Raw genomic sequence first — 26,939 nt, forward strand, 5'->3', positions numbered from 1 at the left:
TTAGGGGCCGCTGCCAGGGGCCTCAGCTGCTTGTACAGAATCCAGCAAGTCTTTTGGATGGGGTGGGAGAGTGGTGGTTGACAGGGGGAGGCACGGTCTTGTTCCCAGATGACTAAAGCTAATCAAGGTAGGAATCAATGTACCCCTTAGGGGACTTGTCCTCAGGGATAGGTCAGAAGCCTAGATATTAGAGCAGAGGCACAGTATGGAAGCCAGCCAGGTGGTCTGCCATGGGTGGGGGGCCTGATCCCAAATCTCCTCCCCTCCACCCACTGGAGGGCAGACTTGGACGAAGACCCTGGGTGAGGTCTGGGGGTGGGGAAGAGCCAGGCGGAGCATGCCAGATTTCCCTGACTAAGGCTGGAATGCCCTGACCAAGCCGGCTCTGCAGGCCTGACATGTTAAACCAAGTGGCAGAGGGACAGCAAGGAGCAGTGTTTGTGCTGCAGGCATCCCAGAATGTGCAGGAAGCTGCCACAGCTCCATCTCGCCTCTCTGCCCCTCTCCTTCCACAAGCACACCGGGGATCAGGCCCCTGGACAGAAGGGACTAGAACCCACGGAAAAAAAAAGTCTAGGATAATTTCCCTGCTGGGTGGAATCAATCCTTTGTTTAAGAAAATGTTGGCTGTGGCCAGAAGTTGGTGAGGGTTCTGCAGGTGAATTCCACCCTTTTTTTTTTTTTTTTTTTTTGAGGCAGGAGTAGAGATTCCAGACTTAACTGACTTTTCTAAATTAGAACCTCCCTTCTCAGGCTCTCGGATGTCCAGCATCCAGTCTCTACTCCCTAGTGTCATCAGAGCAGCAGCCATCTCCATTTTTCCTTTCCTGTTGTTGTAGCAAAACATAGTCTTTCTTGAAGCCCACCAGGGCAGCACCCTCTCCCTTTCCTATTGTCACCAGCAGCCACACCCTACTCCCCTCCCCCAAAGGACAAGCATGGCCATTTCAAAGTGTCCTACAGCATTAACAAGGGATGGACGGCTTAATAACACATCGAACCACAAACACATCCCCACCCTGTGGTGAGGCAGCAGCCCTGTGTGGGGTTTCTGAAGACCACTTCTGTTCTGAGGACGTGGGCTATTTCCAGCCAGAATTGTCCACCTGCACCTTTCTGCTAGTGTTAGCAGTTTCATCTCCCATTATTAGAGTCCAGCTGGCGTGCCTTTGATGTTGGTCCTGTAATGTTAAATGTTAACTATAATTTCTCTTGGCCCTCGCTGGAGAGTGCATTCCTTTTGTTGGTATGATAATAGCCACAGTTATGTTGGCTGTGTTCTAGCTGACCACCTCAGCAATTGCTCTCGCTCCTGTAGTGCCACAGAAAGAGCTTTGTACCATCTATCGTGAAACAGGTTTGGACCTAGTTCTGCCAGGAAGCCATGTGACCTTGAGCAAGTCTGTTCTCTTCTCTGATCTTCATTTCTCTGCTCTGTGAAATGATGAGTAAGGGCTAGTGGGTCTCTCAAGCCCTTCCACTTATAAGCCAGAGATTCCAGGATTCAAAGAATGCGCAGTTATTCTCAACTCCTGCCTCTGCCTCGGTCTCAGGCCTAGTGCCTTCACCACAGTGCTTCTCCTCCGTGTGCATATCCTGGTCATTAGCCATGATCCAGGCACACTAGTAAAATCTACAGAACCTAAGGTCGTTCTGACCATTTCAATCTGAAATCCTCAGAGAGCTTTTGATTCTAATAAAAAGGCATAATATTGGTGATATGATCCCCCCTACATCAAACTCTATCATAATAAGGAAACCTTAGAACTCAGATCTACAGTCTGGCCTGATAATTTATAATTCTGCTGGGATTGGTATAAGGAATAATTATATCTATTTATTCCACTGTCAGAATGTTGACGCTAGGTTTTCATATTGTCTCTGTCACTAAAGATTATAATTAAATAATATGTCAACTATATTGATCATATTCTTATAAATTTGCTTAATATGCTATAGAGGACTTTTGTTGTTGCAGTATATCACAAGATTAAATTCAAAAGTTTGCCAGGCCATCTAGGTCTATTTAAGAGATCTTTTTTTTTCTTAATAAACCACAAATTTTTGATGGCTTGTCATTTTGACATTGACTAAAGTAATTTCTCTTTCCTCTATAGTTCAGTACTGTATTTCCTTTAACCTTCAGTCAGACAACATGGCTATAATGCCATTAAAATCAAAAGTAGTATGTATCTTTGAAGGTGGATTTTATAATAAATGTGTTTTTCCTGCATTGAACTCAGTTTTCAGAAAATGGTCTGTTTTTTCCATGCATTTATTATTTTTTCAAAAGGAAAAGTATATCTTTACAGTTTTTCTAGCCTTCAGTTTCATTGTTCCAATAAAGAAACAGCAGAGGGGCGTACATGTATTCTTATAATTGGGGTATAATTGGACTTTTTCTAATATTTGCTTTGGGTGTTTCATATTTTTTTTTAGTAGGCAAAGAGGATTTCTTTAGTCTACCTGATACATGTAATAAGCTCTTCAGTCATAATAATAATATGTCACATGTGTATAATGCGTTAACATTTACAAAGGGCTGTCATATACGTTATCTCAGATGATTTTTTTAAAGCATGCTGTGATGTACACAGGGGTTACTACTAGTAGCTCATTTTACAGATTAAAAAAAAAAAAGAAGCCCAGAGAATTTAAGATTTTCCCATATCATACGATTAGTAAGTAGTAGAGACAAGAACTCCTGTGTTCCTAATCCTTAATCTAGTATCTTTTGGCCTCCTATCCTTTTTCTAATGAACTTTACAAACATAACTGAAAATGTGGTATCTCCAATTTCCATTTTGGGGGCTCATTTGTTTAAAATAGGCTCTCAGTTTCCTTCTAGAATCCAGTCCTCTAGATACATGTGGCATGAAATTAAATGGCCACACTTCCCTAACCCGAGGAAGGACAGAGCAGGAAATAAAGAAGGTGCTAGCTCTGTCTGATTGAGAGATGGACTCACACCCTCATCTCCCTGTACCCATCCATTTTCTGGCTTCTTGGGGAGCTCAGGACCATTTTCAAAGAGCTCAGTTGTGGTGCTGGGCCAGGATGAAATACATGAGCAAAAGCAGTGATGGTGAGTGGCTGATGACTCCCAAGAAGAGGCCATTTGTCCTATGGTGGTAGGAGGTTTGGGTCAGGAAGCCCTCTCTTCCTGTGGGCCATCTGGATAGCTCTGAAGACCACTAGGCTCCCTGTGCTTTCAGGGACCCTCGCCCTGCTGAGTGTCACTTAGGTTGGCATTTGAGCCTTGTTATCAGGAATTCGTCACACTGGAGCAAATCCCAGGAAGAAGTACCGGCAAATTGTCCTCTTGGCTGCTCTAGACTATGAGAAGCAACCCAGCCCAGTGTTCTCCATTCTGTCCCATGCTTTGCTGGGAGACAAATGAGGATAGTGAGAAGAACCCTGGGGAGTCGGATTTTAGGCCGTGCTGTCTGTATGACCTTGGGCACATTGTTTGAACTCTCTGAGCTTCACTTTCATTTCTCCATCAGTAAAAGGGAGATAATAACACCAATTCTCACTCCCTTCCTCAGGTTATTATTATGAGGCAAGAATGAGCTCATGTGTGAAGGCGCTTTGCTCATTCTCTATAGCACACTCACATGTAAGGGGCTCAGTCCTAGTCTCTGGAAGATTTGTTTTAGAGGAGCTGCCAAACAGAAAGAATTCTTTCCTCTCATCACTCGGTGAGGACCGGTACTGCCTACTGGGGTTACACCCACCCCTCCAAGCCTTCCGCCATCCTCTTAGGAGTGAGGGTGTACTTCAGCCACAGTTCGGCTAGGACATTTCTTCAGGCCTGAGGCTTGGCCAAGAACATGGCCTTGCTGTGCCACCCACTCCTCTTTCCTTTCTCCTCCCTCTCTCCAGCCTTCACTTCATTTCAAACAAGTGAGTTGTGTTGGTTAGTTTTTAATGAGTTTTTTTTCAGCCTCTTGTTGTTTTGTCCTTGACCATAAAGAACTCCCAGTTACTTGAAGCTGAAAATAAAATTTGGCCAGAAGTAAACTGAGAATATAATCTCATTATTGGTGTTGATATTTTTAAGTCTCTCTGTTTAAAAAAAAAAAGCCTCTGGGAGAAAGGGGTGATTTGTCATGGAATGAATATCTGTTTGAGTACTTTAGAGTGAGGACTTCCATCTTTTCCTGAAAACAAGACGCCTTCCTTCTTTTCAGGGAGAGCTGTGGCTATTTTGATGCCTTTTGAAAGCACCACAATTAATTTGATTGAGCCGCTAAGCAGTTGGTTTAAAAAAAAAAAAGAAAGAAAGAAAAACAAAGAAAAAGGATAATGGTCACATGGATTTAGCATCACATGGGGAAATTCGCTGGAACCCAGCAGTCTTTTAGACAGCTGATGACCACAAGCCAGAGTGTTCATTTTACAAAAGGGAGTCTTTTAAAAATGAGAAGACTTTTGTCTAGAGCCCAAACTTCCCCAGGGGAAGATTCACTTATAACCCATTCTGATTATGTTTTTCCTCTTAAATCTCACTGGTTAAATGTGAATATAGGTGGAGCTTTCAGCTGCAACATGGAAATAAGTGTGTGAGAAATTGGCCCACAGGAGTTCTGGCCCCAGGGTCCAGTCTCAGCTCTGACACTCCCTAGAAAGCCGTATAGTCACAAGAGTAGCCCTGAACTGCATTGGGGTTTCTACTCTATAAAATAAAGCAATAAAATGAATCCTTCCTACCCTGGAGAATTGGTTTGGAAGAGAAAATTAGTTGATAATATAAAAGTGCCTTAAGAAACAGCTCAGGTGTTCCCAAAATTATAAACTTGAGGGTGTGCAGGAGAGGTGAATTTGGGGAAAGAATTGGTGACCAAGCTCCCGAGTGCCTTCCTCCATATGACATCTCAGTCAAAAAATGGGTCTCTGTTTCCTTGGGAAGCCCCACTTCCTTCAGTGACCATTCACCACACTGGTGCAGAATGCCCAAGAAGCAGGCAGCCCTCACTAACCCGTGGGCCCCTTAGTCCCTGTGTGGGTTACTTGGCTCTTTGTTTCTCCTCTTTCCCCGGTTACCTTTTCCCTTTTCGTGTGTATGTTCTTCCTGGAGGGAAGTGATAACTCATTGTCAAAGCTTGAGTCAGAAACAAGGTCAGAACTGTTAGTGTCTAGGAGGTATTTGGGGGTTTTCTCATCATATTCACCTTAGCTTCCAGCTGTGATCCTAGTACTTCTTCAGCAGAGCCTCCTTCCTGTGTTCTCGGAGCACTCTGGAAGCCTCTGCTAGAACACTTCACAGGGCATTCTGTGGCTTTCTCTTCTCATCAGGCTGAGGACTCTTCCCTCCTGCATTTTGGTATCCCCAGTGCCTAACACATGCTATGCATTGAATGAATGAATGAACGAATGAATGAATGAATGAATGAATGAATGACTTAGACATGAAAGGAAACTTGGAATGCTTATACCTAACCTCCTTCATTGTACACACTGATGAAATTGAAGCCCATAGCTGCTATGTGACTTGATCACACAGAGAAAACTAAAACTGGGATTAGACATATGTATTTATAATAAGTGCATATATTTATATATGCACTGTATATGCTATATTATTCCTGATACATACAAATAATTTCAGTTCTAGTATACCCTGACTCTAGCCTATCTACAGAGGGTGCCAAAAAATGTATACATATTTTAAGAAAGGAGAAAAATTGTATTAAAATTACGCTGATGGTAACTACTTTGAGCACCTCTTGTAATTGCAGAAGTCAAAGATGACTTGTATTCATCTTTTGTTATCGATATATATTGAGTATTACAATTTTAATATAATTTTTTCCTTTCTTAAAATGTGTATACTTTTTTTGGCACCCTCTGTATACTGTGTTTCCCCAAACTTAAGACCTAGCCGGACCATCAGCTCTAATGCGTCTTTTGGAACAAAAATTAATATAAGACCGGGTCTTATATTGTATTGTATACAATATACTTTTTATTTTATACAATTTACTATTATATATATATATATATATATGTAATTTTTACTATATATAATTTAATTTTTGCTCCAAAACACGCATTACAACTGATGGTCCAGCTAGGTCTTATTTTCAGGGAAACGCGGTATATATCCTGACTCAGAGTTGTCTGTGTGTTTAAAAGTAAGCTGCGGGTGGCTGGTTGGCTCAGTTGGTTAGAGCGTAGTGCTCATAACACCAAGGTCACCGGTTCGGTCACCACATGGGCCAGTGAGCTGCACCCTCCACAACTAGATTAAAAACAACAACTTGACTTAGAGCTGATGGGTCCTAGAAAAACACACTGTTCCCCAATATTCCAGGAAGGGAGGGAGGGAGGGAGAGAGGGAGGGAGGGAGGGAGGGAGGGAGGGAGGAAGGAAGGAAGGAAGGAAACTAGCCCGGAAAGGAAGGCAGCACCAAACAATAAGGCAAGAGCCAGGCTTGGAGTCAGCAACCTGGCTTCCAACCCTACCAGGGACTGGTTGTATGACCTTGGCTAAGTCATTTCCTCTCCCTCATCTCATTTGCCTAGTTTATAACATAAGGGTATAGATTACTAGATGTTCTTTCACGTCTTTCCATGTCCCAAAGTCTAATGTTCTAAGAATTTCATGAGTTTTTCAAAGAAAAGTTTTGAGCTTCTTAAGAATAAAAAAAACATTTTAAAAATAAGTTAGAGAGTTACTGCAAAAGAGGTGTTTTCATTAAAAATCTTTATCTTGAGCCATTTTCTGTCCAACCAAACAGCCGATTGGAGACGGGAGCCAACCAGGGCTGCATTGGAGGTTGAAATTGGGCAACAATTAGACACCATTTTAGACGGGTGTTCTTGAACGCCACTGACAACAGTATTTCATGACAATGGATGGTGACAGTTCTACGACAGATGCTTCTCAACTAGGAATTTCTGCAGACTATATTGGTGGGAGTCATTATGTTATACAGCCTCATGACGATACTGAGGACAGCATGAATGATCATGAAGACACAAATGGTTCAAAAGAAAGTTTCAGAGAACAAGATATATATCTTCCAATTGCAAATGTGGCAAGGATAATGAAAAATGCCATACCTCAAACGGGAAAGATTGCAAAAGATGCCAAAGAATGTGTTCAAGAATGTGTAAGTGAGTTCATCAGTTTTATAACATCTGAAGCAAGTGAAAGATGCCATCAGGAGAAACGGAAGACAATCAATGGAGAAGATATTCTCTTTGCCATGTCTACCTTAGGCTTTGACAGTTATGTAGAACCTCTAAAATTATACCTTCAGAAATTCAGAGAGGCTATGAAAGGAGAGAAAGGAATTGGTGGAGCAGTGACAGCTACCGACGGACTAAGTGAAGAGCTAACAGAGGAGGCATTTACTAACCAGTTACCAGCTGGATTAATAACTGCAGATGGTCAACAACAAAATGTTATGGTTTACACAACATCATATCAACAGATTTCTGGTGTTCAACAAATTCAGTTTTCATGATCTGAAGAAATGATGGAATGGGGAGTATAGAGAAGCAAGACATCTGTATGATTCCGAAGCAGAGACATTAGAAGGAAATGACTGGTGAAAGGATGTCTCTTTGTATATTAAATAGCTGTAATGTAGCTTCCTGATGCTTGACTAATTGAGGTGTTAATTCTGACTTGAGAATCTTTTTCATGAATGATTTTAAAGAAAAAATTTGGATTTTAAAGGTATTAAAATATTTTTGTTTTGTACGAGAGTTTGTTGCTCTGTATGACTCCTGTATGCATTGTATATTGCAATTTATTACTGTCAGAGATTTGTAGACAGTTTCTTATTTTCATATTGAATCATGTTACTTTTGTAATTCAAGTAAGCAGCTGGGTTAATTCATGATGTTTGCCCTTTTAATAAAATATAAGGGTAGAGTTCAAAAAAAAAAAAAAAAAAAAAAAAATCTTTATCTTAAAAACCCATCTCTACTCTGACCCCATCCTGAGCACTTTGTCTTTGCTTTAGAAGTACCCCTCCCCTGTTCCCACCACCAAGTGAGTTACTGGTTGGAGGTTTGGGAGTATTTGACTGGATATCTATGTGGAGCACAGCACAAGCCACAAACTGGAGCACAGTTGCGTTTAGGGAGTGGCAGAATCCTGGTTTCTCTGTCAAATAGAGACCTGGCAAGGCACTCAGCCCTACAAAGAGCACCCTGACCATTTCGCATTTGTGGGGGCTGACTCTCACCCTCCACCCTATCCCACACATACTCAGGCATCCTCGTCCTGCCCTGCACGGTTCTCAGGCCTCACAGAGGTGGGAAGGGCGACCTCCTGCCTCAGGGTACCAGGCACTACCCAAGAGGTAGTGAGCCGTTGCTCGGAAGACCTGCGTTGGCTTTCCCTGAGGGCTTTGCTGAGCAGCAGAGCTACACACCAATTCATTCTTGGTCAGTCGCAGGCACATTTCACACTGAATTCCTCCCTGTGGGACTGTGTCTAATTGGACAAATTTGAACAGCAGGCAGCATAGCCACTACAGCAAGGAACATTGATATATGGCCCAAGCAAGGGACTAAAATCTTAAAGTGACAGGGGTTCCTTTTCAAAAAAATGACTGGCTGGATTCCAGGAGTAACAGGCCTGACTAGCAGAGAGAGATGGGCCAACTCTACAAAGCAGGGGCTCTTTTAAGGAGGTGTTTTTGAAAAGAGTGTCTCCATTTCTGCTGGTCTCTGTGGCAAGATAAACAGTACAGGGTGGTCCCTAGGGATTGTCATCTGGGAACCAGTCATGCTGAATGCTTCTCCCACCAAAAAAAATTCACAATATCTGATTAAATCTGGCTAAAATATCTAGCAAGGAAAACTTGACAGATAAAAATTGAAAAATGGTGTTGTCATACATTACTGAGCACCCACCACTCATTAGTCCAACATCCATCACATATCTATTAAACGCTACTATGTATACTGTTAAATGCACTGGGCTTGTGCACAATGGAGCTTGTGCAGTCTATGGTCTAGGAAGGGAGAAAGACATTAATCAAATAAACTCACAAATAAACACAATTACAAATTGTGTGAAGTGTTAGGAAGGAAAAATTCCATGTGGTATGAGAGCCTCTGAAAGGAGTATTCAGGGGAGTTGCCCCGAGGAAGTCACGTTTAAGCTAAGTTCTAAGGGGTGAGTTAAGTCAATAAAGGCAGTAGGGGTGTGGGAGATGAGGGAAAATGGTCAAGGTGAAAGAGGGCCTGTGTGACTGGAGCTCAGTGCCCAAGGGGGAAAATAGCATGGGGTGGGGCTGTGGGACCTTGCTGCTCACGTAAAGAATTTTAGTCTTATCCTAAAAGCAATGGGAATTATGTTTTCAGCAGACAGTGATATCATTACATTTGAGTTTTGAAAAGATCACTCTGGAAGACAGATGTTCAGTAGGAGATGATGGAATGGATGAAGCTGGTATCGATAAACAGAAGTGGATGGATACAAGTGATATTTAGGAGATACAATCAACAGGACTTTGTGATGGAACCAATATGGGTGAATGAGTGGGAAAGGAGGCAGTGTGTGTTAAGGACGGTCTCCAGTTTTCTGGCCTATTTTACTCTTTTTTTACTTCATTCACTGAGAATTGCCAGTCATGTCGAGAAGGAGGCTTAGACATGTTGAGTTTCGGTGGACATGTCAAGATGGTGACTCCACATTTATAGAGTTGGATCTCTGGGTCTTCAGCACAGAAGAGATGTTTGAGCTAGGTGTTTCCTTGGAGAAGGATGGGGAGAGAGGGATGGGAGATGATAAAAAGATGGAATAGACATCTCTCTTCCTTTAGGCATCCCAAAATCTATTTGGAGAAGCAATAGGAGTACAGAGGATACATTTGTAAATTAACATTATAAATGTAAATGTTCATGATTTTGTAGACATGTGATAAGACTATCTCGAGAGTTAGATGACAACCAAGTATGTAGTTTGTACAGATGAGGCAATGGAACAGATAGAAAATGAGGCAGAACTGACTGAAGAACTCTTACAGCGGTGATATTCCATTCACAGCAGGTTGGCAGTAGGCGTTGACTCTAAAGCTTGTAGTGCTTGTTCAGACACGGTTGGTAGAGTGTAAATTGCTACACCCTTTCTGGAAGGCAGTTAGGTAGTAGTATATATTACCATTATATATTAATAGTCCATTCTTTTTGACCCAGCAATTTATTTTCTAGGAATTTATCCTACAAAAGTATAGGTGAAAGTGCTAAGGTATAGGGAAAAGCACTCTGGTGATAACAAAGGGGAAAAAAAATAACAGTTTTCCACCAGTAGAGGAGTGGGGAACGGTAAATTTTGTATGTACATACCATGGTATTAAAAAGAACATTTTTAGGTTTTAAAACAGTCGAAAAACAACATGCATAATATGATTCTATCGGGAAACAAATAGGTGCTAGCCTAAGCACAAAACTCAGTTAATAGTGGTTATCAGGAAGTAAAAAACAAAACAAAACAGGGAATTCTCACTCTTATGTGGTTTTATGTAGTTAAACTGTTTTGCAATTAACATGTGTTACTTTTCCTAATCAGAAATAACAGGAAAGATTTTTTAAAAGAAAACCCAAGTGAAGGCGCAGGAATAGCTAGTGGCTGTGGAGTAGCTCTTCTGGGTGATGGTAAGGAGGAGAGGAAAGGGTTTATACACTTCTTATTTCCCTCCTCTCCTCCTCAATGCTTACCTGAGTGACTCAGCTGCACTTGCTAATGGATCCTACAAGATCATGCTTACATGCCAACCCTTCCAGGATGCCGTTCCTAATTATCAAATTCTGGGTATTGGTTTGCTGAGAATTTATTGAGAATTTCCTTCTATAAGGCACTTTTAGGCATTGGAGATAAGAAAGTGAATAAGCTATAGTCCCTGTCCTAAAGAGGCTTACTGTTGAATGAGAGAAAGTACCAAATAAATCATTGCAATACAGAATTTAGTCTAGTCACCCTGAGGTCTCTTCCAAGTTGAAAAGTCTTTAATTCAATGTAGAAGGTCCGATATTTCTGGTTTCTTTTCACAGGCTGGGAGGAATGTTCTGTGAGCAGTTCCTTCCTTCCTTCCCCAAGTCTTCACTCCTGAATTGGCCTGAACTCCAAAATGCAGGTCTTAATTCACGGGTCAGCAAGCTGTTCCCTTCAGTGGAAGGTTTTATAGAGGAGGCAGACACATGAGCCTACAGCTGATTGGCTGAGTCGATGACCTGATAGCTTCTCAGAGGTCAGCCCCTGTGAGAGTCCTTCAACCTACCTGGTCGTCACTCAGCAACACACCCTGGTGAGCACACAGGGGACTTTCCAGAAGGTAGAGTAAAACCCAGCACTGTCACTCTGCTGATGGCATGACCTAGGGCAAATGACTTTCCCTCTCTGGGCCTTAGTTTCCCCATGTGCAAAATCAGCAGATGATGCTGAGTGGTCTCTTCTACCTTTAACATCCTGCAATCAAGGTGAAAGAATTCTACCATCTCTCTGATGGGTCAGATGAAGCCACCTCCCCAAGGCCTGTCTCTTGGTTAGGAGTGTGCACTGTTGTCCTGTCAGGAGTGCCTACTACAGTGCCAGGCACATAGTAGGTGTTCAACACGTGCTTGTTGTTGACAACCTACTATAGGTGCTGGATGTAGTAGAAGCTTGGAAGACTTTGTCCTGCCTTCTAAGTGCTTCCAAACTTTTCTGAAAGGCAAGAGAAATATTCGTGAAACAGTAGCAACTCCTAAAACCCTCAGGACGAAAGCGTGGAGGGGTAGAGTTGGTGGAGGCTGGGAGTGAGAGGTGGGTTCTTTGGTTGGTCAGTATCCAAAGGTTCCTGCTTGACTTTTGTCAGAGACATTGACTTTTCTAAAGCACGTGGCAAGCCCCACTGGCTTGTTTCACACCAGGATATCTTATTCTGACTCAGTTTCTGACAGGGTGTGAACACCACCAGGGCTTCTGAAATTTCCTTAGCAGTGGGGGAGAGTTGGAAAGCAGCCAGATATTTCTTTCCCTTTATTCTAGAGTCCCTTTGCTGCCCACCTTGGCAGAAAGGTCCAAATAAATATAACCCTTCTTACATCCGACTCCTAGGGGTAAGGGAAAGTGAAAGAGGAATTCTTGTCAAGAAAACCAAGAACAAAGAACACGTCTCAGTGCCATTTCTGTCATTTCCACCTGGTGTGGGCTTGTCGGTGTGTACTCAGCACGTAGCAGGTGTACCGCCTGTGCTTATTGGCCAAAGTGACTCCCCATCTGAACCCTCAGCCTGTCACTGGGGCTGACAACAGCTTTATCTGCCCATAATTGAGCCCACGATGGGTTTGGGTGGTGTCCTTTTTTTCGGTTTGTACCAAAGCGGCCTTTTCCATGTATCATCCTGTGCTGGTCTGTCTCTTTTGTATGTTGGGCTAATCTTCTCCATATGTGTGTCTGGTTTGGCATGTGCATCCCGACCTCCCATGAGCAGGGTGAGGCCACTTCAGACAAGTGTGGAGAGCTGCCGCCCAGCCCGCCAGGCTCTGGAGCGGAGCCATTGGCTGGCTCTCTGTAGAAGGCAGTCCCCTTTAGGCCTCGTCTTTCTCTTTCTAGAAAGGCTCTGTGGAGAGGCACCCAGATGGGCTTCTCTTTGGAGTTCAGTGGAGCATGAGAAGAAGGCGTTCTTTGAACTGCTACTGCCTAGTGAACCTAACTGTAGCAGTCTCACTAGGACAGGGGGCCTAAGGTGTGCCCAGCTGTTAGCCAGGCAACAGGTAACTCTCAGGTAAGGAGTCCTCTGGGCCTTGAACTTCTTGCTCTGACTGCCAATACCCTCTCCTCCTCCCCCTTCACCATCCTAGAGGTCAGCTTCCTTTCCCAGAAGGAAGGCGCCCTTGCTCACCTCTCATGTTTGTGAGAGGCAGGGTTTATGGCTGCAGATTGAAAGGAGAGGAACCACTTGACAGCAGAAAAAGAAACCTCATGCGAAGAGTATATTACCGTTTTACAAAGTTCTTTCAAATTCATTACTTTTATTAATCCCCACAACCACCTGTGAAGTGGGAATTTTTCTCCCCAAGGCTTAGGGAAGCCATATTGTAGGTCAGAGGCAGAGAGAGCCAGGACTGTCTCCCAGCTTCCTGATTCCAAGTTCAGTGCTCTTTCTGAAACACTGCCCTCCCCAAACTTCCGCTGCTGCAGCCCAGTGGTTCCTCAAGCTCTTTCACATAGATCCCCACCAAGGTGCTTTTTCAGGAGCTCTTCTTCCTATCCTCTCAGTGCCTCCTCAAGCCTGTCTGTGGACCTTGGTTGGCATATGGGTCAGCAGGGAAGACTGTATGAGCATAGAAAGGAAATCCCTATGAGAAGAACAAGTGCAGTTACTGCACACGGAGCAGCTGGCCTCGCAGACTCCGTCAGCCACTGCTGCTATGGCTGTTGCTCTTAGAAAAGCTCCATCGTCAAAGGGTTTTGTGCCTGGCCGCTGATCTCCACCTGTATCTTCAGAGGGTACCAGTTCTCATCAGGCAATAGTTGTCCATGACGTCAGGACAAAATGGAGGCATTTTGTGAGCCAGGGGGGCCTCTGCTTCATCATCACCAATAGCATACCTTCCAGTAAGCCCATACTTACCATGCTGCTCCCAACCCTAACCAATCCCGTGCAGGCCGCACAATGCATAGCAGTCCCAACTTCCTCCCCGAGCCCAGTAGCCCCTTTTTTGCCCATTAGACTAACCATACAGCTTTATCAGGTTCCTGAATCTTTCTTGTCCTTTGTTTCCCTGATTGAGAAACAAGGTCCATGTGCATTCATCAATTCATTCATTCATTTAATATTAATTCAACATACAATTTGATGAGCCCCCAAGATTCAGATTCTAGGGCCCCAATCCCTAGAGATTCAGATAGGTAATCAGACAGTCTCTGCCCTCCAGATGTTCACAGTCTAGCAAAGAAGACAGATATGTAAACAGATGATCATGATACAGTAGGAACATCAACAAAGTGCTTCCCAGCTTGTGTCAAAGCTGTCTCATTGAAAGCTGTTGAGGGAAGGAGAATGTGGGGTCATTCCTTAGAAGTCACGGGAAAGCATGTAGGAGACAAGGGTGACCTGGGTGACCTTGGACAAGTTACACAGCTGCTATAGGCCTCAATTTTCTTATCTATAAAATGGGGTGATAAGGCCTATGTTGCAGAGTTTTATTGTAAGGATAATACGGGAAGTATTCAAGCATCAAGCCAATGCCTTACACGTAATAGGTCATAAGAGAGCAAAGGAACACAAAGAATACTGAGTTTTAATTTTTGGAAAAATAAGTGTCACAAGGACAGCTCATTATAATAGCAACCAGTATTTATTAATGCCCAGGAAATGCCTTACCTATTTGTGGGCCTTGACCCACTATCTGAAGCTGAGACCTCTACTGCAGTCTGGGCCTCCAGGGAGAAGTTGGTCTCTGAGTAGAAAGAACCTGAACCTGCATCCAGCACAGGACATCCGTCACTCAAGAACAAAGTTCTAATGGCCTTGGTACTGTTGTTACCCAGGGGCACCTCGGGCAGGCCACACCCTTCCTCAGGCACGTCCCTGCCTCCCTCGTAGCCTTGCATCATTCTTGACCCATTTCTTTATGTCATCAAGTCGACATAGGCAAACCTCCCTTAGGAGGCCCCATTTTAGTCAAGTCTTCTTCCATTAAAATCCCCAGGCCTTGTGTGTGCTCTGTAAATTCAGAGCAGCAAATTCCTCCCAGGTGTGGAGAGAGGGGACCTTCCCCCCTGCCCTCGCATGCTGAGTCCTGCTTTCCAGAGCTGATTTACAATGTGTCCTCAGTCAAAGCACCTGATTTTTCGGGACTATTCTTCTTCCCCTCTCACCCAAAACAGATGTTTCTGCCCTACATCCTTAGCATAGTAAACTATAAGCAGATTAGACTGCTATTCTTTGCCAGTTATCCAATCCATATTTCTTTAGGTGCTTCGCTAAACCCCACACGGTGAGAAATGCAAAGATAACAAGGTGTAGGGACCATCCAAGCAGCATTGTCCCCCCAGATGGAGTTATTATTGCCAATTAATTAATGTTGACATGTTGAAGGAAGTTTGAATAAGTGATTATTTGCCTTCTGGGCCTCAGTTTTCTCATCTGGAAAATGGGGTAGTAATAATACCGCGCAAAGCTCTTGTTAAGGCTTATACAATGTGTCTGGATGAGTATCCCAGCACACACTGGTGCTCAGTATGTGACAGTTCTCATTCATTCGCCCTTTCAGCTATCAGATATTTACTGGGGGCCTCCTATGGATCAGACACTGCAGTGGTCCCTGGGATACCATAGTGGAGAGACCCAGGCAATCAGGAAGCTATTAGCCCAGTCTAGGAGGGAAAACAGACATTAAACAAATAATTGCATAAATAAATATGTAATTACAAATTTCCCTGCTCTTGTTCTTCAGGGACTAGGGCATATTGTATCAAGATGGTTTGGGGTGGAAGAGAGAGGAAAGAAATGGCCTGTATTTCTAGACTGGTAAGGCTGGCTGGGTGCAGAAATACAGGAGAGGCTAGGGTCTGCTGCATGTGACTAAAAGGACTGGCCCCTTTGCTCCAGGAATAAGACTCTGAGCAGTGAATGACCACAGGACCCCCCTCTTCCATTGCTCCGTCAGGGCTGCTCCAGGCTCAGAAGCAGCGGGGTCAGGGTCCCTGGGAACCTGCTGTCCTGGAGAGCATTCACATTGATTGCTGGCGCATGGCTACATCTTCTCCTCAGGACACTGACTGAGTTCTTTGAAAAACCCCTTTCTGGTATTGAGAATTGATGATCCTCCATAGGAACTGGTAGAAAGGGAGAAAAAGCAGCTTTGTCCGTAGTCTCGGCACCTGAGAGTGCACAGCCTAGCCTGGCAGCTGTTGCGGCCTACCAGATTGACAACTGTCTTCAGACCTCGCCCAAAGGGCTGCCCAGACTCCCCAAGAGCCTGCTTTGCTGGCCTCCTCTGTGCATTCTGCTCAGATGTAGGGCTTGTCACTTTCCTGATGCGAGTGAAGCTCCAGAGGCCTTGCCCCAACGGTGCTGCTCTGGATCAAGGCCTTGCTAAACTCCCAGCTCCCTGGTTTGCAAAGCAAACTTCAGCCTTGTACTATTTACCTTGGCAAGTCCAGGACCAGATTGATGATCTGTAAAGTGGATTTGTTATTTGGCTGTTTGCTTTGGCAGCTCTTGAAAGCGCTTTGCTGATTACAGTCCCAGATGTCATTGCATACATTACCCTGCTCTATAACGGGGCTTTGAACACTTTAATTTGAACTACAAATACTATTAAGCTTTTTGCACCTCTTCTGCCTTTAGTTCTTGGATATTAAATATCAGAACAGACAGCCTGCATTGCCTTAGGCTTCTTTCCCATTGTCTTTGTCAGCTTCCTCCCCTAGAGAGCTTCCGGCTTTCCTAATATTCTCTGCAGGTCTTTCTAGAAACCTTACCTATCTATGCCCAGCTAAATTAGCCCAGCTAAATGAGCAGCAGCCTTGCCAGTTTTTCCTAACAGGTAATCCTGCTTTCCAGTTTGGAAGTGCGACGTGTTCATTCCAAGCCTGGCTTCCACATCCTTGAGTACTTTGTACCAGTACCCCATTTCATTTACCCACAAGCATTTTCCTCTCTCCTCCGTTTTTTGTCTGTTTTAATGTTACTGACAGCATTCTTGGGGGAAACTAGGTTTAGGGCACAATGTGTCATGTCATTTTGCCCATAGAGGACAAGGGTCTCACAAAAAGGGCCAGCGTCACACAAAGAGCACAGCAGCAGAAGCAAAAATGACTTCAGATTTTCCCAATTCAAAGCCTGATAGTGCTGCCCAGGCTCCCCTTCTCATACTTTCTTTAAATTCACCTCACCAGCGGGGAGTGGGGAGCAGAACAATGGCAGTGTCTTAAAAGGGGCAGTTGCTGCTTCGCGTATCTCTGGGGATTATTGGTGGAGAGTGTCGGTGTTCCTGGCTAATGGTGAGGTATACGACTCCATGTTCTCCAAGGTAATTACTTCTTCCTGTTGTAAATAAACCATTAGCCAGGTCCTCGCCTCAGGAAGCAATTTAAGGCCCGAGGGAGGTAGCCAAAGAAGTCAGCTTGCAGCCTCCTGGATGGGAGGCTCAGCTCTGCCCAGCACCTTGGGCCCCAGGTCTTCCCCTTGGAGCAACAAAGTGCTCCCATCATCTATCTGCCAAGTTCCTGACAGGCTTCTCTTGGCCTTTGATTTGCCAAACTCCTTATGAACTGCCTCTGTTTTTGTTACTCTCCAAAGAAAATCACTCTTTCTAGCAGAAACTGACAATCAGAGGGATTTTTTTCCATTGGTGTTATTTTCTTCCTTCTTTTGTTTTTTCTCTCACTCCTTAAAGGTCGTGTGTTGTCCACTCCCTCTCCTCTGGCCTTTCATATCCACAAGGTTCTTAGCTGAAGCCTTTCAGCATTTCACAGGGCTATAGAGACCAAAACAATATCCCTACCATCAACAATCAGTGGTGTTTCTCTGTATATTTCTGTTCATCCTTATACCAACCCTGCCAGGAAGACAGTTCTATCCTCATTTTATAGTTGAGGAAACCCAGGCTCAGTGAAGGCCATGCCCTGCGTCACCCATCTTGGGGGGGGGGGGGGGCTAAGATTTAAGCAGACAAATCCATGTGACTCCAAAGCTTGTGGTGTTTGCTGTGCTGGTCTCCTCACTGCTTGTGTTCAACCCCTTCTTCCACTGGAAGTCTGACTTCTGTCTTACAAACTGCAGGATCCCTCCTATGTTGTAAGTGCCACAAAGGCATGTTGAATGTCACACCTCATTTCGTATCCTGGTGACTAGTACTGGACCTGGTTTACTGTAGGTGCCCAGTAAATGTTTGTTGGATGAATAACCATAATTCCACTTAAGTGGTTCTGATTTTAAGTGGCCATGGCCAGTCTCTGTTTTGGGGCCATGGGGGAGGGGTGGTATAGGGAGAGTGGAAGGGGAAGCTTTCAACTTTGAAATATTTCAGTTGAAGAAGTTAATTCACGTTGTGAGTTTACTTTAGAAATAGAGATTATTGCAGTATTTTTGCCCAACACTCTCAAATTTTTCTAAACCTTTACTATAATAAGCCAATTGAGCAGATTAAGGACATGCTCAAATGCCAAATGGTGTTCTGAACTGTGTAAAGTTCTGAACTGTGTAAAGCCAGGGTGGCTTCCCCCCAACCCCCCATATAAAAGATTGTGTGGGTTCTGTGAACTTCACTGCTTTTTTCAGTTCTTCCTGTTTTATTGTGTTTGAAGTATCTTTGTGGTGACCTGTTGGGATAGGATTCTTCCATATGGAAGTGTTTCTTTAACTTTTTAATCATTTCTTTGGGGAAGTTGAGGGTTAGGGGTAGCAGATGTTTTTCTGGCATTGTTTGCTGAGTGGAGGTAGGGGCTTTTCGAGCTGTGTGTGAGTCAGGCTAAACCCAGCCTGAAAGGTGAAGGCCCATCCCAGGGGTAGGAGGCCGCCCGTCATCACTGAATCTGGCAAACCAGGCCTGTGTGGGAGGAGATCCTCCTGCCCTCACCCTGATTAATGCCTTTTCCATTTCCCAGGAAGAATACATTTTCCCTTGTGACACTAAGAAAAGTTATTTTCTTCAGTGTCCCAAGGCAGATTCTTATCAATCCTCAAATGGCAAGCCTGTCTGGTGCCCTTACCAAAAAAAAAAGGAAAAATAACAAATAAAATGAACCCTTGTTTCTCTCCTTCGTGTCAGTCACGTCCCTCTTTATAGTCTATTTCTCAAGAAGCCAAAGTTTAACATCTTGGTTAAAAAAAAAAAAAAGGTTTCAAAAACCCATCTGATTCTCCCATTTTCTCATGTTCTTTTGGAGTCTCGTACTCAGTTGGCCTGCTCAAGAGGCAACGTGTGAGCTCCTGGGAAGGTTGTTCTGTGAAGGTTGCAGAAGCAGATAGTTGGCAGTCACGTTGCATAACTCTCAGCCTGAATATTGATTCTAACAGTGGCAGTTGCCCCTTGTCCTCACCCCAAGTGTCCACCTCTCCTTCGTCCCCAGGTCACACCTGAAAAGAAGGGAAGGTTTTGGTTCTCTGAGAGACCCCAGGCACTGGTGCACTTTAGACCTAGGTGATGCGGATACAATGGGAAGACGAAGAAGGAGGGGCTGAAGAGCTCAAACTAGGACTTCCCTTGGTATCTGATCCTTTCTTGACTAGACCACGGCTTCGCATGTAAACTTCTGGATCTCAACATTTAGAGGTTGAGGGAATGAGTAAAAGAGCACAAGAGACTACTGAGAAGTAGCAGCTAGACAGATGGGAGCACAACCAGGTGAGTGTGGTATCCTGGAGACCAAGTGAAGAATCAACTATGTGAAATGCACACTTGACCTGCTGATAGGTCAAGTCGGATGATAACTGAGAAGCGGCCGTGGGATTTAGTAATGGGAAGGTCACCAACTTTGGAAGAGTAATTTTAGGGGAGAGGTGGGGGCACCACTCTGATCAGAGAGGGTTCAGAGAAAGAAAGTGAGGCAGGAAATTGTAGGCAGCAAGTCTAGACATCGCTTTCAAGGAGTTTTAAGAGAAGGAGAGAAATGGGGTGGTAGATAGAGGAAGATGTGGGGTCAAGAGATTCTTTCTTTCTTTTCTTTCTTTCTTTTTTTTTTTTTTGATAGAAGAAATACCAGCATAATGATGACAAGAAGCTGTGGAGTCTAGCACATAGGTGGAGGGGTTGGCCTTGGTGGGAAGCGGGGGGTGTATGTACTCAGAATCAGGTGGGTGGGTAGATGTAGCAGTGGGACTTTTAAGTTTCCTTCTCAAGCTTCAGTTTTCTTGGTGAAATAGTAGTAAGTCCTCAGCTGAATGTGAGAATGGTGGCGAAGGTATTGAAAGTTGGCGGATAGAGGAGCAAATATGAAGTCATAATTTGGAGAGTGGGAGAGTTAACAGACTGAGGAAATATGATTAGAGGGCAGCGCTAAAGGCTCATTTGGAGTTAGTGATCATAAATTCTAAAGTAAGACCGGTTGGCATGGTGTGCTTTTTTTTTCCAGCTACAAGTAATTGCATGGGCACAGGGAGTAGGCAGAGAGTTGGACTTAACAAGGTTGTGGTTTCACCAGTCAAATGCAGCAAAGGGAAAGAGGGGTACAGAGGTTGAGGGTGTGGGCGAGGAACTGATTCTATCAGTTGAATATGGTAGGAGGAGAGGACACAGTGGGGAAGGACCAAGGGATAACAGACCTTGGTGTGGTCGGAGAATTGTCAGAGTTGGGGTGCTGGAAAGAGGTGAAGTGGTACTCAGAGTGGGTTTTGACATTGAGATTATGACAGTGTTTGTGGTTGTTGTTAATTGCAAGAATAGCCATGGCAGTGAGTGGCTGAGCAAAAGAGAAGAGCACTTAGAAATGAGGGGGTTCAGGAACTGAGAGGCCAGGCTGTTGCAAAAACGTGACTTATGACAAGATTCGTGTTGCAGAGAGTGAGTGAATCAGGAGCTGAAATCTTTGAGGATTAAGAGGTGTGATGGGAAGGAAATTGTACAAGGAGGACCAGGGGCAGTATAGTCTTAGGACACTAGAGTCAGAGCTGGAGCTTTTAGGAAACAAAGGAGAGAAGTCTGCCTCAGTGAGGAGCAAGGACATCGACTCTACGCAGCGCCTAAGGGACAGAAATCGTCCACAGGAGAGGACTGTTGGGTAGACAGTGTCCTCAGAAGAAATTCTGGTATTTCTCAAAATAACTTACAGGGAGAGGAAATCGATACCATGTTTCCCTGAAAATAAGACCTAGCCAGACCATCAGCTCTAATGCGTCTTTCGGAGCAAAAATTAATATAAGACCCAGTCTTATTTTACTATAATATAAGACTGGGTCTTATATAATATGATATAATATAAGACCGGGTCTTATATAATATGATATAATATAAGACTGGATCTTATATTAATTTTTGCTCCGAAAGACACATTAGAGCTGATGGTCCGGCTTGGTCTTATTTTCAGGGAACACGGTATACACTTCCTATTTTATTTGATTCTTCAAGCACCTTCACATAGGGAGGGCAGATATTTTATGTTCATTTTATACATGAGGACACTGGTGTGTACAGAGGTGAAGTACTTGTGTGGTGACATTCAGCTAGTTGGCGATGGATCCAGGCCTCTGACTCCAAGTCCATACCCTTCTCCTGCATCCTACTTCCTTCCTTCAGGTGGCCAGCAGTCCTTCCATGGAAGCCATGAAAACACGCTTGATCCACAGTCACAACTGTTGTTGTCATGCTGCCCCGATAGGTGAGGTTCAGCCCCCAGGCGCAGGTTAGGGGGAGTGGTGATGAGCTGCCCTCTCAGAGCCCCCTAGATATCAATCACCATTTTCTGTGTTATCCACAAGATCTTACAGTTAGAAGCCAGTAATGGGACACAAGTGGACATTCCCTTTCAAGGATGATTTGGATAACAATTCTTAAATGGAAATAATGTTGTATTTTAGTTTTAAGGAACTTAGGTATCTAAGAACTTTCCTAGGCCATGGTGGTTCGGGGCGTGGTTCTTAAGAATGTTGTTTCATTCTTGACTCTCAGGCACAGTGAGTGGGCATGTGGCAGTCTAGGAATCTCCCAACTGCCACATTACCCCCTCTTGCCTTCCTCACTGGGCCAACCACCCACACAGGCAGAGAGCCCAAGCTCATGGTGGTCTCAGCTGTTCACTCACTTGGCAAGCACGTGTTGGTCACCCGTCACAGTACTGGCCATACAGAGATGAACAGTACGCTACAGAAATAAATGCGGTGAAGAGCTTGAGGTTTCTATGTACTCTATGAAGAGATTCTTCTTTTAAAGGAAAACGAGAATATTCCTTTACACTCCAGAAAGTCACCACTTCTTAGCCACCTCATCCTAGCTTCCCAGCTTGCTGGGCCACTGAGGTGGGTCGATTCCTGGAGGGTGGCACCAGATGCCTCCATCAGCCCTCTCTGCCATGGTCCCTCATGAACACGTTGGCTGAGGTAGACACACTGGTCTAGAGAAGAGCAGAGATCTGGTAGTGGTTTAGAGCAACGGAGAGCCTCTCAGTTACCTGGGCAGCTTTCTAAAAACACAGATGCCCAGGTCCCAATCTCATGCCCCAGAAATTCTGATTATGATCTGGGACGGGACTTGCCCCTCCATATATTTGAAAAGCTATCCCCCTCCCTAACTGATTCTGATGTGTAGCCCCAGCTGAGAAGTACTGGTTGAGGAAGTATATGCAGACGTTTGTGCCAAACGGCTGGATGGCTAGATAACCAATATTCTACGGCCTGCATTCCTCTACCAGGTCTGAGTGCGATCAAATATCTCTCTGGACAGTTCCCTTCTCAATATTATCCTCCAGGAACTTGTGATTATCCTCAGTCTAAGTCAAAAGCAGCTTAATTCCTCTGAAAACAGTGCCAGTTGGGCATTACACCTGGAATGAGAGAGGCAAATCTGTGGCAGTGTTCTTTGCAGCTCAGCTCTTCCATGGGGCACCCTCTCTGTTTGCCCTGCCTTCCTCCTTTCTCTTCCTGCCACCAAGTCTAGTGCTTTGTTCGGTGCCTGGTTGGGGAAGTCAGCTCATTCCAGCAGCACTGGGGTCCTGGCTGGATGCAGGCTTGGGTGTAGTTGGCCAGATGAAATCTGGTTAGCAAGAAGGTCCTGGGTGGGCTACAGGCAAGTGTCAATAATAAGATCAGAGAGCGAGAGACAAGGCTCAGGAACCTGGAGAGCAGGCTGAGGGTGCAGGCCAGACCAGCTCCAGACTCTAACCCAAGAGAGCACGGCCATCGAGCTTAAGAGTCTTGTAAGGAGCTGGACCCCTCATGACTTAGAACAGCGGTGTCCAGACTGCGGCCCACGGGCCAACTGCAGCCCACAGTCCATTGTTAATTGGCCCGCAGCAAATTCCAAAAATATATTTAGTTTACTTAAATAAACCAGGTGAGGCAATACGTACTTCACCTCGAGTGAGTGGCCCGGCTGTTTGTGTATTTTACCGCATGTGGCCCTTGGTAAAAAGCGTTGAAAAAAGTTTGGACACCCCTGACTTAGAAGAACCTGAGTTCACCTGCCTAGGTCATCCTTTGTCATTAAATCCCCTTGGTCTTCAAGGGCCAACCTCCCTCCAGTTGCTTCTACTTTATCAGAGACATGGGCCCCTTCATCCAAGACCCTGCACTAAGAGTTAGAGCTACTGCATCATGAAACCTACAGCAGGTGACTGCAGGTCTTGTCAAGACTGATTGCCTCGTAGGCCACCTTCATCTTCACTGGGACTTGCTTCCCTCTCTGTACTGGTATTAATGTTCTGTCCACATCTAAAATCTCTGGTTCTCTCTGGTTCTCTGGTTCTCTGGTTCTCTCTGGCCAGTATAGAGACGTTCAAATCATCCTTGAAAGGGAATGTCCACTTGTGTCCCATTACTGGCTTCTAACTGTAAGACCTTGTGGATAACACAGAAAATGGTGATTGATATCTAGGGGGCTCTGAGAGGGCAGCTCATCGCCACTCCCCCTAACCTGCACCTGGGGGCTGAACCTCACCTATCGGGGCAGCATGACAACAACAGTTGTGACTGTGGATCAAGTGTGTTTTCATGGCTTCCATGGAAGGACTGCTGGCCTCCTGAAGGAAAGAAGTAGGATGCAGGAGAAGGGTATGGACTTGGAGTCAGAGGCCTGGGTCCATCGCCAACTAGCTGAATGTCACCACACAAGTACTTCACCTCTGTACGCGCCAGTGTCCTCATGTATAAAATGAACATAAAATATCTGCCCACAGAGAACAAGACAGATTGTATCTATGCCCTCCTGGGGCTTATATTCTAGAAGAGGAAACAGGCAAACTAGCAGTACCCGTGAAGTGCACTGTGATAAGGCAGGTTCAGGGGGCTCTACTATGGGAACACATGGCAGGGGCAACTGACCTGATCTAAGGGATAGTCAGGGAAGGCTTCCCAGAGGAAGTTCTGTTTAAGTTGTCATCAAGGATGAGCAAGGCAAAGATATAAAGGCCCAAATTTGAAAGGGAGCACAGTACCTTGGAGGAGCTAAAAGAGGTTTGTTATGCTTAATGCCAAGAGCAAGGGAAGGAATGGGGGTGGTGAGGCTGGAGACGAGAGTCAGGCCAGGTCTTCCAGGAACTTGGAAACCATGGCAAGGAGTGGAGCCATCACTCTAGCACCTTGGTTCCCAGTTTGGACAGGTATTTTCTGACCCCTGGGATGACTCTGAAATAGACACACACACACATACACAAACACACACACACACACACACACACACACACACACGCCCACACAGGAGTGATTTCTGCTCTGTCCCTTCTCATTTGGAGGCAGCACAGGGTAATCTGGATTATAACCCATCCGCCTGGGGCAGGAGCTCACTCAGCTGCTATAATCATCTTTTTCTTCCACGTTAGGATGCCACTCAGCCTCACACAGTGCCAGCTATCTGATGAAGAGTAGAAGTGACAAGGGCAAAATCAAAAACCCTCCAGAATGTATTCAGTGGGAAACTAAAGGCGGGAAGAGCTGTTCTCTAGTTCCCAGCCGACAGCCCCACTCATGCTTTCTCATATCAGAGGAGACTTCACTCCCCCTATGCCTGACTGGCTGGCTGGGCGATTCTTCAGCGGCTGTGGTTTGTGCTTGTCACTCCTACACTGGGTCACTTTTAAGATGCATGGACTTCTGAATCTTTAAAAGAAAGAACTAAAAAGGAAATCCCAAAGGCAGTTAGTAGGCAGTCATTTGCTGAGAATGAGGGAGAGAGTTGTGACAGGTTTGGGGAGCTTGAGAAGAGGAAATACAGGAGGGAACTGACCGGGAACAAATGGGAGGAAAAAAAAAAAAAAAAGTTGAGGATCAGGCAGAGCCTGGCTGATAAATTTGTCATGGTGCCAGTTGACACAAGTGTGTCATTTTCTCCAGCATAGCTTAGCAGCAGGGTAGGAGCAGGGGTTGTAGATAGTTGGATGGATCATCTTGGATGTGTCTGGTAAAGCAGGAGTGGCAGATAGACCAGGAGGAGCCGTGACGGGTTGGTGAGGGTGTTATTGGACCTATGAACCCTGAACACCAGGGTGAACAGTGAAGAAGTGTCGCCAGAAGGGAGCCAGGAGATTGGGATGATAGGGCGGGCTCCAGGGGCTGCCAGGCTCAATGAGGTTGAAGAGCATCATGAATAAGAATAAGGAAGTAAGAGAGATAGACAAATAGGAAGTTTTATGATTAAAATGTAGGATTTCTTGCTGAAAACACTAGAAGTGCCAATTGCAAGACCCAGGTGAATGTGTTGCTGGAGTGGAGGCGGAAGTCATTGGTGTATGGAGGTCAATGAATTGCAAGGCCACGGATGTTGATTGGCCACGCACCTGAGCATCACACTCTCAGCATTTGGCAGGAGTTGTTGTTGAGAAGGTGACAGTGGTGTAGTACCACAACCCTCTCTGAAGTCAAAGGATCGACTTAGAAGATCTGTAGAGTCCAGTGACAAGGATGGGGAGCAGCGTTTTAGACAGACTTTTGTGAGCTCTGAGCTTCTCTCCTGATTGATAAGATAATTCCTTCGGAAGAGGTGATGTAATTGATAAAGAACATTTGTATTCCATTGGAGAAGAAAGCACTTCCTTTTATTGTCAGATCATTTTAGCATGATTGAAAAGTCAGGGAGAAAACTTTTCTCCAATGCCTGAAAGGAATACTACGGGAGATGTCTAAAATCCTGGCCCAGGGGTCCTGCTTCGTGGCCTAATGCAAAGTCTCTTCACACTTCTGCTTCTTTCTGAAACAGAAGAGCTTTACAAGGTCATGGCGAGGTTCAGTGGGATCGTAGTGCGTTTAAGCATTTACTGAGTCACACACTATGCTGAACGCATTTGTTTAAGCCTTAATATTTTTTATTATTCCCATTATATACATATATAAATCGAGCCAGGAGAGCTAACTCATTTGCCCAACGTTATACAACTATTAAGTGACAGAAAAGGATCTCTAAAGCCTGAGCCTTTAACCATTTCCTATACTGCCTCTCTTAGGCTCTGTGAATATAAAAATAAGACAAAATGCTCACAATGCTAAGTTGAGAAGACATGAAAACAGATTGCATCATCACAGTCTCATAGGTACCATATGAGAGGGTGTGCAGGTGCTGTGGGGATGCAACAGAGGGACCACTCCATGGCCAGGTGACTCCAAGGAAGGCTTCACGGAGTGGTTTGAGCTTGAGTCTGCTGCAGAAGGCAGCTTGTCGGGTCAGTTGGCGTCTCTTCTCATGTTGGCCTGAAATGTGGCAGCTCCTTGTCTTCTCCCTGTGTCCTGTTTTGCCACACACACACACACACACACACACACACACACACACACACACACACACACTTCTACTTTCTTTTCCACGAAATTACTCTTCAAATATTTGAATACTGGAATCACAGCTCTATCATTCTTTTCTCCAGGTTAAACAACCTCAGTTTGTTCCCTCTCTTCTTTCACTCCTGCTAAGTGCCAGAAACTGATGCACTGAGCTGTGCAGTTAGGATCCAGAGATTTAAAACGGGAAGTGGGGGAGGAGAGGGAGGAGAAGAAGCAGAAGCAGATGCTTTCCTCCAGAAACTTACAGTCTGGTGAGAAAGGTAAACCAGGGAATGTTGTTGTTGTTGTTGTCTATCTCCTTTACCAAAATCCTCAGCACCTAGCACAGTGGCTGGACCATAATAGATAACCAATAAGTGTTTGTTGTTGAATTGATTACACCGTGGTACTATGTTGAAGGTAAGCGCAGGGTGTTGTGGGGGCCTGTTGGAAGACCTAAGTCAGACCCAGAAGGAGAGTGGTCCTCTTCTCCAGCTGGCCTAAGTCTTCAAAGGATGAATAGGACGTAGCCAGGAAAGAAGAACATTCCAGGCAGAGGGAACAACAAATGCAGAGACAC

At 44.8% G+C, this 26,939-nt stretch overlaps 2 protein-coding genes across 14 annotated transcripts in view; both read left to right on the forward strand.

Moving 5' to 3' along the window:
* The window catches only part of BCAS3 (BCAS3 microtubule associated cell migration factor), a 568,714-nt gene that overhangs the window by 503,584 nt on the left and 38,191 nt on the right, over positions 1-26,939 (forward strand). The window lies entirely within an intron of this gene.
* On the forward strand, positions 6,730-7,609 carry LOC308488827 (nuclear transcription factor Y subunit beta). The gene has a single exon (XM_081029023.1). It carries the CDS (start codon positions 6,851-6,853, stop codon positions 7,472-7,474), a length of 624 nt encoding a protein of 207 aa, XP_080885149.1. The 5' UTR covers positions 6,730-6,850; the 3' UTR covers positions 7,475-7,609.

This window comes from Rhinolophus hipposideros (assembly GCF_964194185.1).
Source record: "Rhinolophus hipposideros genome assembly, chromosome: 20".
Lineage (NCBI taxonomy): Eukaryota > Metazoa > Chordata > Mammalia > Chiroptera > Rhinolophidae > Rhinolophus > Rhinolophus hipposideros.